The sequence below is a fragment of the Manis javanica genome, chromosome 8, assembly GCF_040802235.1.
Source record: "Manis javanica isolate MJ-LG chromosome 8, MJ_LKY, whole genome shotgun sequence".
Classification (NCBI taxonomy): Eukaryota; Metazoa; Chordata; class Mammalia; order Pholidota; family Manidae; genus Manis; species Manis javanica.
Window position 1 is genome coordinate 41,886,309 of NC_133163.1, and position 15,328 is coordinate 41,901,636.

Here is a 15,328-nt window from a genome sequence, read left to right on the forward strand (position 1 = left end):
CTTTGGGTACTCTAAGTCTATATCTTTCATTACATTGTTTTGTAATTTCCCCTTTTTCTTGTTTATCTGCCTCTGGACTGCAAAATCTTTGGGTCTTGGGCTGGTGTTTTAACTTTGTGTTCCCAGGGCTGAACATACAATCTATTCAATAAATTGTTTAAGGAATCAATGATGCACAGAACAATGAATGAATGAAGGCCATAATTAATGAGTAAAACAGAGCTGGCAAGTTTTTCCCTTTGTTTATAATAGGTCAAGAAGGCAAACCAACTTCCGTTCAAAGGAGAGGTCCAGACTTGTTGCTGCAAATAACTACTGCACAGTAAAATGCCTACAAAGAAGGAAATTGCATTGAAGTTTATCCTAGTAAGTTCAAAGGGAGCAAGTTCCCTTGATTCTTTCTTTGTTTTGACCTTTAATATGACTGCTGTCAGCTGGTTTATAAAAACGATCAGCATCTAGTTTCAGACTTCCCAGGGATAAGTACTTTGATTTTTGGATTATTACTGCCTCTTGCATACGAGAGAAGGCAATTAGTAAGAACACAAACAAGAAGCGGGTTATTTTAATGGGTATCATGTCGATTAAGGTTACACACTTCTTCCCAGCTGCAGTTCTTTTGCACTGATCCGTCAGCTGCTGTGCAAACATACCATTAAGCATATCATCCTGGGATAGCGCTCCTTTTTAATTATATCAGTTAATGATGATTCAGTGTTTGTTTCTAGTTTGGCAAACAGGACAGGAAAAAATGTCAAAGTTGGCAGATGTTTTGCTTTTAACATGTAAACAACTGTTTTTTTTCCCCAAATAGAATTTAATTTTTCTGGAGAAGTTCAAGCATGCTTTGTAGTTTGTGACAATATTCAAGAATTTTAAGTACATAGGATAAAACACTTCTTAGTAAAATTTTTTTCTTGGCAAAACTTACCTTGTGCAGAAGTATATCAAGTAAAATGAGCCCTTCCTCTCCCCACATATGTACATAAATGTATGCATTATTTTACCCAAATGTGATCACTGGTTCTAAAACTTATTTTTTTCCCTTAATATACTTTAGAAGTCTAATTCAGTCTGTATATATACTCCTACCTCTCTTTAATAGCTAATAGTTTTAATAGTTTTCCATGGATGTCTTTTTTTTTTTTTTTAATAGCAGAGCTCTTCTGGTGACTTTTAGGTTATTTTTAGTTTTCCACTATTATCTGAAGCTACAATGAACATCCTGGAAAAAATACACATAATCTTTATGTACTTGGGCAAGTGTATCTATAGGATAAATTCTTAGAATTTCTAGGTCAAAGGATATAAATATATTCATAAATTCTTTATATATCTGTAATACAGCCCCAAAAGCTACACTGATTTACACTCCACCAATAATAAGAGTGCCCATCTTCACTTTCTCAAGCAAAGGCTATCGTCAGTCTTTTTAATCTTTGCTTATGTGATTGATGGAAAATGGCATCACATTATTATTATTATTCTTCTTCTTCTTATTATTATTATTATTTTATTTAGGTATCATTGATGTGCAATCTTGTTTGTTTCAGATATACAACACAGTGGTTCAACAGTTACCCATATTATTAAATTCTCACCCCCTCTAGTACGATTACTGTTGGTCAGCATAGGAAGATGCTACAGAATCTTGGACTATATTCTCCATGCTGCACTGCCATCCCCATGACCAATTTATATTATGATTGTGAATTATTGTTCCCCTTTATCCCCCTTCCTCTCCCTCCACCTCCTTACCCACAGTAACTGCCAGTCCCTTCTCAGTATCTGTGAGTCTACTGCTGATTTGTTCATTCTGTTGTGCTTTGTTTTTATATTTGGCAAAAAAGCATCATATTATTATTTTAATGTAACTTTCTATAAGTATGGCTGGGGCTGGATACCTTTTCATGTGGTTATTTTATATTACCTATTTATGTTCTTTGCCCTCTATTCCATTGAGTTGATTGTCTTAATAGTAGCAACACCAGAATTTCTACATAGAAAGAGCTTAAGAGAGTAACGTTGTTGAAGAAATGAAAGCTAAGAACCTTGATAAGATTGAGAAAAAGTCACTTGCCCTTATGAAAGAAGGGAGGACAGATAATGGAAATAGTCTCATCATCTCCCAATCCCTCCTGATTTCCCCACTACTTTTATTTTTATAAAAGTTCTTTTTTTATTAAATAAATCAGTCTTTTTTATGTCACATTTGTTGCAAGCATTTTCCTTGGTTCTCCTTTCAACTCTAAAGTAATTTTTATCCTGTAGAATTTTAATTTTTTTAAATGGACTATTTTATCATCTTTTAATGGTTCCTGGATTAACTGTCATATTTAGAAAACACTTCCCTAATGTAAGACTATAAAAAAATGTTACACATATTTTCCTGGTACATTTATGGTATCATATAATTAGTTTTAAATTTCTGACCCAACAGGTATATATTGGCAAGAAAGAATACAGAGATACAGCTTTTTAAAAAGATGATTAGCTGGTTGTCCCATATAGTTAAAAAAAATTTTTTAAGTTACTTCTGAAATTCTATCAAGATCCAACTAGAGGAAAATACTGTTAACAGATGGACTTCTTTTGTTGTAATTACTCAGAACTTGTTTCTGCTGCTTTCAATATTTCAGGAAGAGACTCCTTTCCCAATATTTATTCTGGGTCAGAGTATATCTTAACACAAATTAAATGCTCTTAAAATAAAATTATCTCAGGGAAGAACAGAATACAAAATGACTAGATACGAACATACAGTGTAGTTCAACATGAAGTTGACTTTATCATCACCAACACAAGACAATTCTTTGAGAGCAAGTTTTTATTATTTTTTACATGTCCCTCAGCAAACTTGCCCAAAAGAATCTGTAACATTACTGGTAAGATAATGATACTGGTAAGGAGAATGCTCTCCTTAAACATTAAAAAAAGTTTATTGAAGTTTATGTTTCTTAAAGGCAGGTAATTTTTTTATTTATACCATAGTGACACTAAATAAATAATTTTTGAATGCATAGATGCAGATCAAGCTGTAAGGTACATATATATATATATTACATATTTTAATTATTTAACTATTTTTTGTTGCTCCTGGAATAACTGTTGTTATTTAGAAAATTTTTCCCCTTTTTGCAATCATTAAAATTTTGTATATTTACAATTATTAAAATTTGGAATTTAGAATTTTTAAAAATTGAGGTATTTTTTTGACCTGTGATTAGGGATTTTTATCTACAGGTTTTTTCCTTCTTTGTTAAAGAAAAAGAAACCTAGGTCATGTTCATGGCCAGAGTTTACATAGTGAGCATATTTTAGATCAAAATATATCAAGTCAAAAGATAAAATTGTACTTGGATACAAAAGACCAGCCAGAAGAATGTCCTCATTTATTAAAAGGATCACAAATAAAATAATTAGTCATGCCAGCCCTCTCCTTTGCTAAGTCTTAGGAGTTAACGACCCAGGACATTAACAGCTCTGTTCTGTGCCTATGTCTTTAAGGGAGAGGAACCATGACATTGATAAAAGAAGTGTGAGGAGTGAGTTGGAAGAAAACAGTATAAAACAGTATAAAAGTTGTAGTACAGATTACCTGAAGCTTTTGAGCTTGGCATTAGATAATTCCCCATGGAATGATGCCTCAAGACTGTAATGGACAACTCTGATTCTTGCCTGACCTGAAAAGATGGGGCAAATCCATGCCTTGGTTTAGGGTACTACACTGGCATCACTCCTGTTTTAAGCCACGTCTAACCCTGGGGAAAGCAAGACTTAGTGATTTTCTATTCTGGGGCAAGAGGCACCAGATTGATTGGTATCAGTTTTATATTTTCTTATCACACACACATACACACACAATAAATAGAACTTCTTTCCTCTCTTTTTTCAAGTGCATTATTTTAATGAGTACTTAATTCAGTTTGATCATGTGGGTGGGTTTGGGAAACTGCAACAAGTTGTAATTTTTTTTTAATCAGCCCACAGAAGTCATTCTGAACAAAACAACCTTAGCAGTAATTAAGGTGAAGATGTAGACTTTTTGCTTAAATTATGAAGAGAGTTTCTTTGATTTGTTCCTTACTAATGGCATACTGGGCTGGGAGAACAATGTGATAAGATTTCAAGCTCTCAGTTTCTAAAAAAAAACTCTTCTCAGGGACATAAAAAATGATTCTAATTAAGTACCAATAAATTGATTATATGGTGACATATATTTTTTGATCTTTATATATATGTAACATATTTTTTCTTTATTTAAAAATTGTCTTTTCCTTACCATGCTCTGTCCATTATCATACATGTTCTTCTATCATTAATTGTCACCCCCAGGTTTCTTCTTAATGTATTCTATGACTTTATTTCTAATTAAAAAATAATATATAATTTCAATAAAATATTTCAACAATACAGATGTGTATAAAGTAAAATTTTAAATCCTCCTTTTTTACACACAGTCCACTCCTTAGAAGTAGTCACCAATAAGTAGTGGGGTATCCTTTCTGATGTTTTTTCTATGTGTCTAAATACATTTCAAACAAAGATTATTTTCTCAGAACCCAGTTTGTATTGTAGAGAAGAGACAGCATTACTTTGAAGGGAGTAATTTTTATTTTGAATTAATTCCAGACTTGTAAGGAAACTGCAAGAATAGTACAAAAACTTTTATATACCCTTCACACAGATTCTCCAATTGTTGGCATTTTGTCACTTTTATTTTGTGATTTCCATTCTGTCTGTATACATACATCATTTTTTTCTGAACCATTTCAAAATAAGTTGCACTCATGATGCCCTCCTTTCTCTAAATATTTCAGTGTGTATTTGTCAATAAATGCATGCTTAATAGTGATCTCTAAGTCTTTTCTTCTCATGAGTGGATATCAACAAAATACTGTTTTAAAATATTGCTTGGCTTTTTGTTTAACATTCATTCTTTTCTTATTTAGTTTAAAGTGTATAATATTGAAGCAAGGGAAGAAAAATGTTATAGCAAAGAACATACCTGAACTGAAAACTACAAAACATTGCTGAAAAAAAGAAGAGCTAAATAAATAGAAAGACATTCTGTATTCACTGACTGGAAGACTTAATATTGTTAAGATGGCAATTCTACCCAATGCTATCTACATACTCAAAACATTCCCTATCAAAATTCCAACTGTTTTTTGCGGACATGGAGAAGAAGGTTCTCCAATTCATATAGAATTGCAAGGGGCCCTGAATAGCCAAAGGAATTCAGAAGTTGGAGTATTCACACTTCCTGACCTCAAAACAATACAAAGCTACAGTAATCAAATGGTGTGGTATTGGCATAAAGATAGACACATAGACTAGTGGGACAGAATTGAGAGTTTAGAAATAAACCCATACATATATGACCAACTGATTTTTCCAAAATTGTAGTAAAATACATATCACATGAAGTTTATCATCTTAACCATTTTTAACTGTACAGTTCAGTGACATTAAGAACATTCACATTGTTGTACAACCATCCCATCATCCAACATCAGAACTCTATTCGTCTTGCAGATTTGAAGCTCTGTACCCATTAAACATTAATATGCCAATTAATTTTTGACAAAGGTGCCTGTCTATTCAATGGGGAAAGAATAGTCTCTAACAAATGGGTCTGGACAACTGGATTTCTACACAGGAAAAATGAGGTTGGACCACTCTATTTCACACCATATATAGGAATTAATTCAATATGGATCAATACCCTAAATATAAAACTCCTAGAAAAAACAAGGAAGTAAATCTTCATGACTGTGGATTTGGTAATGGATTTTTAATATGACACCAAAAGCATAAGCAATAGCAAAATAAATAGATAAGTCAGAGTGCATCAAAATTAAAAACTTATGCATCAAGACATTATCAAGAAAATGAAAAGACAACCTATGGAATGTGAGAAAATACTTGCAAATCATATATCTGAATAAGGATTTAATATCCAGAATATATACAAAACTCCTACAATTTAACAACAAAATGATAACCCAATTTAAAATTGGACAAAGGACTTAAATGGACATTTCTCCAAAGAAGATATACAAAGGGATGGTGAGCACATGAAAAGATGTCAATGGCATTAATCATTAGGGAAATATTAGTCCTGAGATAGCACTTCACACCTACTATGATAGCTATAATTGTAAAAACGAAAATTGAAAAGTATCAGTGAAATTGTGGACAAATTGAAGCTATTGTATTTTGCTGGTGGGAATGTAAAATAGTGCAGCCCCTGTAAAAAACAGTTTGGCAGTTCCTGAAAAAATAAAACACAGAATTATATGACCTAGCAATTCTATTCCCAGGTATATACTAAAAGAACTGAAAAGAGTGACTCAAACCGATAGTTATGTGTCAGTGATGACTGCAGCACTTTTCACGACAGCCAAAAAGTAGGAAAAACCCAAGTGTCTATCAGCAGATGAATGGGTTGATAGGGACTACTATTCAATGGACTATTATTCAGTCATAAAAAGGAATGAAGTTCTGATACATGCTACAACACGGATGAAACTTGAAAACATTATGCCAGGTGAAAAGCCAGACACTAGAGGACAAATACTGTATGATTACACTTACAGGCAATATCTAGAATAGGCAAAGTCATAGAAGTGGAAAGTACCTTATTGATTACCAGGGGTTGGGGAGGCGAGAATGGGGAGTTATTACTTAATGGTTGGAGAGTTTCTGTTGGGAGTAATGAAAAAGAAAAAAACATAGTGGTGATGGTTGCACAATATAATGCCATTGATTCTGAGACTTAAAACATGGTTAAAATGTCATGTTTTATGTTATATATATTTTACCACAGCAAAAAGACCCTACTTGAGCCAGAGCCTGAGTCCCATATGGTTATTGGAGGCTCATTTCTTTCAAGAGATGAGGGGAGAGATGTCAATACATTAATTCAGGACCAAGGAAAGGAAGAATGCCCTTCTAAAGTTTAGAATCTAAACCTCAGGGCTTCCAATTTTAGTTTGTGTCGGATTCACCCCATCCAGGTGGTGATTATTCCTACCTAGAGATTCTAATTTGTTAAGATGAGGCGGGCTGGAGCATTGACATTTTTAACAAGCTTCCTCCAAGTAAGTGAGGCAAAAGCAGTGAAAAGTATTTGGCTTCTGCTGTTGCCAGAAAAGCCTGTCTAAAATTTGCCCTTTTAATGCCAAGGTTAGGTTCCTGCTGTTGGCCTCTCCCACTCACAGCAAGGGCTCAGGACTTCTGTCTGCACCCCCAAGTCTAGGGACTAATCAGAGGGTCAGTCTTCAGATGACTTAGCACCAGGTCACAGTGACTCAGCACCAGGTCTCAGCTGTTCCTCCAGATCTGTTCTTGTCACTGAGCTCCAGCCTTGCTCCCATTTTCTATCCCAGTTTTGTTAATTGGGTCTTTGTTTTGTCACCAAACCCCTGTCCTTTTCTCACCAGTTTTCTCAAGGGAAACTGTCCCTAAATCTTGGTCTCAGGACAAACTTTTCATGTCTTACTGAATTTTTTGTTACTGTTTTTAATTGAAAGCTCTCACCTTCAGTACTCTTTGTAAGCCCCACTCTATTCCCCAGTTCCTCTACCAAAACACAGACTTCCTGTTTAAATTCCCTTTTTCTCTACTTAATCTCCAGGTGTTTGGTGCCTTCCTTAGGTCCCCACTTCTGACTCCATTTACCTTCCTATGAACATCACATCCTGCTAGTCCATCCCAGCAAGCTGTAGGCCAGCTCAAACACACTGACACCCAGCCCTAGCCTTATTCCCCAGGACTTGCCTTCTCTTAGGTTCCTGTAGTCCTGATGCTTGTTGGAATACCCCTCATCCACTGCTTCTGCTGCCCACTGAAGGGGACAGCAAAGGAATGGAAAGTTATGGGCCTTTTCAATGTTTCAGGTGCTATACTAGATACTTTGCAGATGGTATTGAATATAATAGCTTATTCCAACTTTTTTTTTTTGATAAAAGTATGACATCAAGAGGTAAGGTAACTTACCCAAGGTAAATGCAGCTGGTATGTGACAAGACTAGGAAGTGAACTGAGCTGTCTCTAAAGTTTTTGCTTTCCACTTTATTTGGGTCTGGGCTGCCCTGTGGGCTTGCAGGTGGGAGTGGCATGACAGGTCTCCACTGCTCCCTTTCTCTCTCAGCTCGCTCTCCCACACCAAGCGGAGTTGGAGGCAACCAGGTACCTCTCCTGGTTTGTTGAGTATTCACAGCATGTTCCAGTGTCCACATAAAGTGTCTTTTCCCATGGTCCTTACATTCTCACTTATTCTAATTTCTTTGTGGATGAAAAAGTTAGAAGTATGTCTTTGAGGTTGCATATTCATAACAACAAAACTAAAAACACCGAAGAACTAAAAAATTCTAGAAACTATACAGTGATGACCTGCAATCTGTAACTATTGACCAGAAATACTTCTTATACCTTCAGCAAATTAGATTGGCTTGATCTCATTGTTAACAGAAATCCACTTCTAATCTTTGACAGATATATAGACCAAGAAAGGAACCCCTCTTGTTGAATTCCTCAGTTGTCCTATTTAGGGGAACTACTTCAGAAGGCAACTGGTTCATTGCCAAAATACCCATATCATAGCTGAAATTTCTGAATTTCTCTACAGAGAAAATCTCTATAGGATTCTGATGATCCTATTAACTCTTCGTATTTGTCTGGTACTATACAAATTTTTCCTGGATTCCTTTAAAGCAAAGGCAAATGCAGTTTCTATCCAGGTAGAATTTCAAGACCAATCATAGGTATAACTACTGTAAGGAGGTGAATTTCAGTTCCAATAGAATTTAATCAATTTCTATTAAGGAAACTAAAATTATTCTAGATACCCAAGCACCAAACCTTGGAATGACTTTTTAATTCTTTTTATCTGCCCAGTCCAGTCAGTCACCATATTCAGCTGACCCTCCCCTCCCTCCAGTCATTTGCTCAAAAGCCTTCCCAATTGTCTTGAAATTAAGGCCAAACTCTTTGGCTTGGCATTCATGGCAACCACAATCAATTCCCACTTACCTCTCCAGCCTTATTTCCTATGACTTCCCTATACAATTTATGGTACCAGAACATGCTCGTTCTCACTCCTATGCCTCGTTCATTCCATTCCCCCAATCCAACACCCACCTCTTGTAACCTGAATGCTAATTTTCCTGTCATGCTTGCTCAAGCCTTGCTTTCTCTGTGGAAAATTCCCTGATGACATCTATACACAGTTCTGCTTTCTCTCCTTGTTTGTCACAAAAATCACACACACACTGTACTTAGTGATCCTGATATCTCATAAGTATTCAGTAGAGTGAGCAAGAGGATAGACTCTGGAGCCAGACTGCCTGGGTTGGTATCCCAGCTCTGCTGTTTGCTAAATGCCCTCTGACATCTTAACTTCTCTGAGCCTCAATTTCCTCATTTGTGAAATAAGGTTAATAATTGTACCTCATAAGACTTTTTATATATAAAGTAATTTTCCCTTTTACGCAGACATTCCATCTTCCTCACCTAGTGTTTGCTTCTTGAAAGTTGGTATTGGCTGTTTATGCCACTCATTTCGATTACCTCAGAGGGAGCTCCAGTTTAGGTAAAGAATATGTTACGGAGGAATACATGACTGAGAAAAGTGTATCTTGCAAATGTAACTTGTGGAATAGCACAGATAGAAAGAAATCCGTAAGGAGAGGAACAATGCTTTGCTCTGAAGTAAAGGTGGGAAATGAGGTGGAGAGAGGGGAGAACATCAGCAATACTCCTGGAGGAAAGGGGTTTTCAGATCCTTAGGGAGGAGAGATGAAAGGATGGCCAGTGGCTTTGAGGCCCAGTTTATTTCCTTTGGAAAAGGAATGCCTTTGGCCCCCAGGTCGGGGGCTGGGGTGGGGGTGGGTCCTCTGATTCTAGAGAGACTAGTGCTCAGCTTGGGAAGTAGAACTGCCTACCTGTTCATGAGTAGCTGGAGGCTGAAGGGAGAAGGGAAGGAATTACAGTTTTCCCTTTTGGGATGCCCAGCCCTGCTCACTGGTCTTGAAAAGGAGAAAAATGTCCATCTGGCAATGCAGACTGAATTGATTGGTGTGGTCCTTGGGCCAAATCACTTAGGATGCTGTGCTGTGCAACACACATGTGATGGTGTTGGTGGAGCTAGTGTATTGGTGTGTGTGTGTGTGAGAGAGAGAGAGAGACAGAGAGACTGGATTGATGGGGGAGTTGCATATGACAGGCTGTGTGCATGGGGGGGGCATTCAGGCTGCGGAATGGTGTAAGCTGAGAGGAACACAGGCCAGGGGCATCCATGCTCGAGTGGGGAGTGATTCAGGCATGGAATGGCTCCAGCTGGGGAAATAACATCCTGGAGAAATTTGGGCTGGGGGATATAGACTGAGGGGATAGCATTCTTCCCTTCATAGGAGATCCACAAGGGAGGGATATAGGCGGGATGATATAGTCTGGTGGGGAGAGATGCAAGCTAGGGTGCATTTAAGCAGGGGGGATACAGGTCAGAAGAGGTTCAGGCTGGGGTGACAACTGTTTGGGGAGGGATGTGGGTTGGCAGGGAGTATGTTGAGGGTATATAGGTGGGAAAGGATACTGGCTGGGAGGATAAAAGCTGAGAGGGGTACAGGTTGAGGAGCAGTACAAACTGAGGGGTCATATAGGCAGGGTCCTGATGGAGGCCAAGAGGAGGATACAAGCTGGGAAGTGATAGAGGCAGAATGGGATGCAGGAGGCAGGCTCAGCACAGACTAGTGCAGAGACTGTGCACCAGAAACATCGCCATTTGGAACCTAAGTGCCAAGACAGAGGTGTGCCAGGTGTGATGGGGGCCTCAAGAAAGCACTCCATCCAGCCTAGGTCCTCGGGCAGTTCCCTGGAGGCAATGCTCTAGGTGAGTCTGAAGCTGGGTGAGCACCCTCGGCCAGCCAAAGAAGAAACGTGAGACAAGTGCTCAAGTCAGATGAAAGGGTGGGAGGCCAGGTGCAGACGCAGCAGGTAAAATGTGATGCTTAGCTGTGAAACTAAGTCTTCAATTAAGCCATAGAACATCTTTCTCTCCCTTTGACACAGGGTAGTGCCCCTGAGGACAGCCCTGTGTAGGATAGGAGGAGCCCTGGACTACAAATCCAGAGCCATGGCTTCCTGGCGGGGCTATGCCCTGCACTGGACAGTGTCTTACTGTGTCTCATTTGATAAAAAGGAAATTGGAGCAGAAATACCCCTCCATAACTATAAAGTGTTTCATGGTCTCTAAGTAAGAAATAATATTGAATGTTTAGGCCAGACACTATTACATATCCATGCTATTTTCAGCTATGTAAGTGAAGTAATTGGCTCTAGTTAAGAGAATTTTCATAAAATCATTTAAATATCAATGTCAGAAAATTTAAAAAATTTTTCCCCCCATTTAAGAATATTTCTGTTTGAAGAAAAAAAATCAGTGTTGATGAGGAGTCCCTGGAGGACATAGTCTAAATTACTTAAATTCCAGAGCCTCATTGATTACATTTCTCTGGTGAAATTCCAAGAAAATGTTACAGAATTATGACAAAACTACCACTCTAAAATCTGTCCCCAGACAATTCTTCTTCCCATCATAATTTGAAATTTAAATAGAGAGAGGGAGATATCAACAGGCTCACTTCTGCTCTCTGGAAGTTCCTCAAGGGGAAAAAACCCATTAGCCGTCTACCCAGGAAATGACCCGCTTTTATACCTGAAAATCAATACTTCATCAACTGGACCTGCACTCTGTTTCAAATCATAGTATTTATTGAGCATGTAATGGGTGTTAAGGACACCATGCTAAGTACTTTCCACATTATCTCATTAAGTCCTCCCAACATGGATATCAGAACTATTATTATCCTATTTTGAAGCTAAATACACACTCCTGTTCCTAAACAATACTTAGATTCTAGAATATTGTTTGCTTTCTTATCCTAGAAGGCCAAGAATCTCCAGGCAGTGTGTGCAGCAAGGTCTACTTCCTTCCATAAGGCAGAGGTGCAAAGGCACAGCCAGAATCTACCAGTAGGGAGAGACACTTTGTAAAAAAAGTGCCACTTGTTGATTCTCTGGTCTGAAAATGGGCTCGTTTTTGGAGAAAGCCTTTCTCACAGTACCTCTCTCCCTGTGCAGCTATTCTGCTTCAACCAGGGAGGCTATTAAAAATACTCAGAATGGCATCAGCACATACCACCCAGAAGACTGCACCAGGTATGCCCACCCCCACTTTTACTTTGGGATGGTGGGAAGGTAGGCGGGAGGAGTTGAGGCTGGGAAGGGAAGGGCTTGGCCTAACAGTTTAGGATAATGGCTTTTCACTAACTGATGTGGAAGTGCTTCATTATTTTAACAATCAGTGTGTATAAAGTAAAACTCCACCCAGGCCCAACCCCACTGAGCTTTCCCAAAGGAAGGGTGCCTCCCAGGCCTATCACCCCCATTCCCAGATTGTACTCCTCAAAGTTTCTATCCTCAAGGCTGCCCCTAAAGAAGACTAGTAGAGGGAAGGAGGAATCTAGGCGTCTCTTCTATCCCTTAACTCAAGTACCTTCACTCTCATTTCTCTGCTCAAAAGTCCACCTTCTGGGCCTAGAGGTAAATGAAAGAGGTAGAAAGTAGAGGTAACCATCTTTCTCTGTGATGGGAAAAATATTTGTATTGTCTAATATTTTAATTTTTTCCATATATTTATCATCTGCTTAAGATGCTCTTCATGCCGGCTGCATTTCCCCCTCCCAGATAAAGGAGAGAGAGAAGAGGTAAAGGCAATTGCTTACATTTGTGCCTTGGGCAAAAGAAAGCCAGTAAAAGTGCTTGTGAATGACTAATGCATCGCATTGTGTGGGATTTGGTCATGTCTTCAATGCTGCCTCAGGTACAGCAGCACATGGGCATTCAAGACCTGAAATCAGAAAGCATAAGGCCAAAGTGCTCAGGCTTGCATCTTCAAAACAAGGAACAATGTACACACTAGAGAAGATGTTAAACTTCCAAGGCAGCATATAGAATCTAGGGAGCAAGATGCATGGGAAAAGGAAAACAGATAAGAAGAACTTACTGGAAAAATGGACTCTAACAGGGAAAGAAAACTTTTTTGTTTTTGGATGAACCAAGAAGAACATGATCTGAGTGAAAAGTGCTCATCCACATAAGACGACTGCTGAGGACAACGTCATAAAATGAACATGAGCTAGCAATGTTAAGTGCCTTAAAATGCCTTTTACAAAGAAAGAAATGGAAGGAAAAAAACCACGTCACTATGCCTGAAAATCCCTTATAGAAGGCTCCTCAAAGCAAAAAAAAAAAGGACATTACATGATCATCCCATTTATCTTGACTGGAATCTTTTGGACACAATACTTTTTCTTCTTTTGTGGTGATGCCTCACTCTTTAGAACAGTCCAAAAGTAAATAATTTTCTCTGTATGAGACATATTTTCAGTCATTCTTATTTTGAAGAAATTTTTTTCCCCTTTGGCTATTTTTGTTAACAGGTTGCAGAGGAGTTGCTTTGAACTGATTTTGCAAAATGCGTCTTTTATGTCTATGTCATAGGTCCTGACAAAGAATAAATAAACAAAACATATTGCTCTGGCTGTTTCAAAGGATTTGGACCTTGATGGAGTAAGAGTTCTGGATTTAGCTTGAAGCAGGTGTTTTTGTTTTTTTTAAATTTTACCCTCAGGATATTTCTTGTTTATAAATGACTCCTCTTTAAATAAATGTGAGCTTTATCAATTAAAAAGATTGCAAACTTGTGGTTAGAAGGGGACTTCAGATATCAATTGGCCCAGTTCTCTGGTTCCAGGCAGGGTATATACGTACACAAATCAACTCCTTCCTGTGCGATGTAAAGAATTACTAAATCCTTAGTCTCAGAGGCGCCTACATTGGGATGTATCTACATTGTATGAGGTTAATTTACTCCATCCTGAAGTCTCATCAAACTTCCTTGACATCCTAGGATTCAGTTCATGCTTCATAGTTGTAAAATGAGCAATTACTGTGTTTATTGTGGTAATAAGCTTATGACCATAATTAAACAGTCAACAAATGCATTTTGAACACCTGTTATACCAAGACACTGCTGTAGGTGTTGTGGGATAAGCCTATATAAAACACACTGTCTTAATTCTGAGAGCTTACAATTCGTGGTGGGGGGAAGCTGGTTATATAACACAGGTAGTAACTATATTAAGTCATGGACTTTCCATAGAGATTTTATCAGATATTTCCTCTCTGTAATAGTACCATGAAAAAAAATGATGCAAATTAGTACCACTTTTAGATTGTTGAAGGAGAATATGAGAAATTTTGTCTTATGTAATTATTGGTAATGCTTATATGTGTTTAACTTTTTCCGCTCAACTAAATTTAAGATCTATGAGAACAGTTGAGTTTGGTTATATATCTTCACACACAACACATGCTTTCTACAAAACACAAGTTTTTTGATTAATAATGGAGCTACACTCAGTGCCAAAATAAATGGAGAGCCCACATTAAATGATGCCATACTCATTGCTTAATGACTATAAAACACAAACTCAATTCTGCTGCCATTTAAAGACAGTTTGGTCAGAAGAATTAGCCAAAATGTATAAAGACAGAGAATTTAGGAGGTGGTTCATTGCTACACTGAAGGAAAGTTTTTTTGTTTTTTGTTTTTTGGCACTGATGTCCATACCATATTTAAACCTTGGTAATCCAGTGTCAAATTGTTGGTCTTATTTGGTAATAAGCCCTAAGGATATCTTTATTGTAATGGTATTGACACTCCACTGATAGTATACCATTTTCTGCTTTTACTATCATGTGCTGCAGATTGAATATACTCTGTGTATCCTGAATGTGATGTAAACTCCTGAGTCATATTTTTAAAAAGTAAAATATGCAACATTTGTTGGAATGTAAATTATAAACAATAATGCAGTTAGTCGCAGTAACTACATTTGGTACTTTTCCCACATTTACAACTATTCCCATAATTTCCTTGTTGAGTGAGCCAGTGATGTTTCATCAGAAACCCCAGCCCAGCCAGAATAAAATTCACACTTTTTTATAATCCTAGAACAAAGGAGAATATATAACCTCTTTCACTAATCTATTTCAGTCTTGAAGAATTTTCTCTGACACGAGTGCTTCCTTGGGCCTGAGCTTTGCCCTTCCTGGTCAAATCATTTTCTTTAGTTCTATCCTTGGTAGAGGCAGAGGGGAATAAACAATCTTTCTTTGAAATATAGGCAGTAGATGTGGTACCATTATGTTAATAATAAATATCTCATGCCCATTATTTACAATAAGGAATCTATTA

General features: G+C 37.5%; 1 protein-coding gene across 4 annotated transcripts in view; it reads left to right on the forward strand.

Moving 5' to 3' along the window:
- Window positions 1-15,328, forward strand: part of ARMH4 (armadillo like helical domain containing 4) — a 179,310-nt gene that overhangs the window by 27,336 nt on the left and 136,646 nt on the right. For 2 of the 4 annotated variants that reach the window (XM_037007073.2, XM_037007076.2), the window contains one exon: window positions 253-366. In XM_037007073.2, the coding sequence (XP_036862968.2) occupies window positions 328-366 (39 nt within the window). In that variant the 5' untranslated portion in view covers window positions 253-327. Of the gene's footprint in view, window positions 1-252; window positions 367-12,147; window positions 12,226-15,328 lie in introns of those variants that run through there. The other 2 variants (XM_073242340.1, XM_037007080.2) reach the window with 2 other exon arrangements.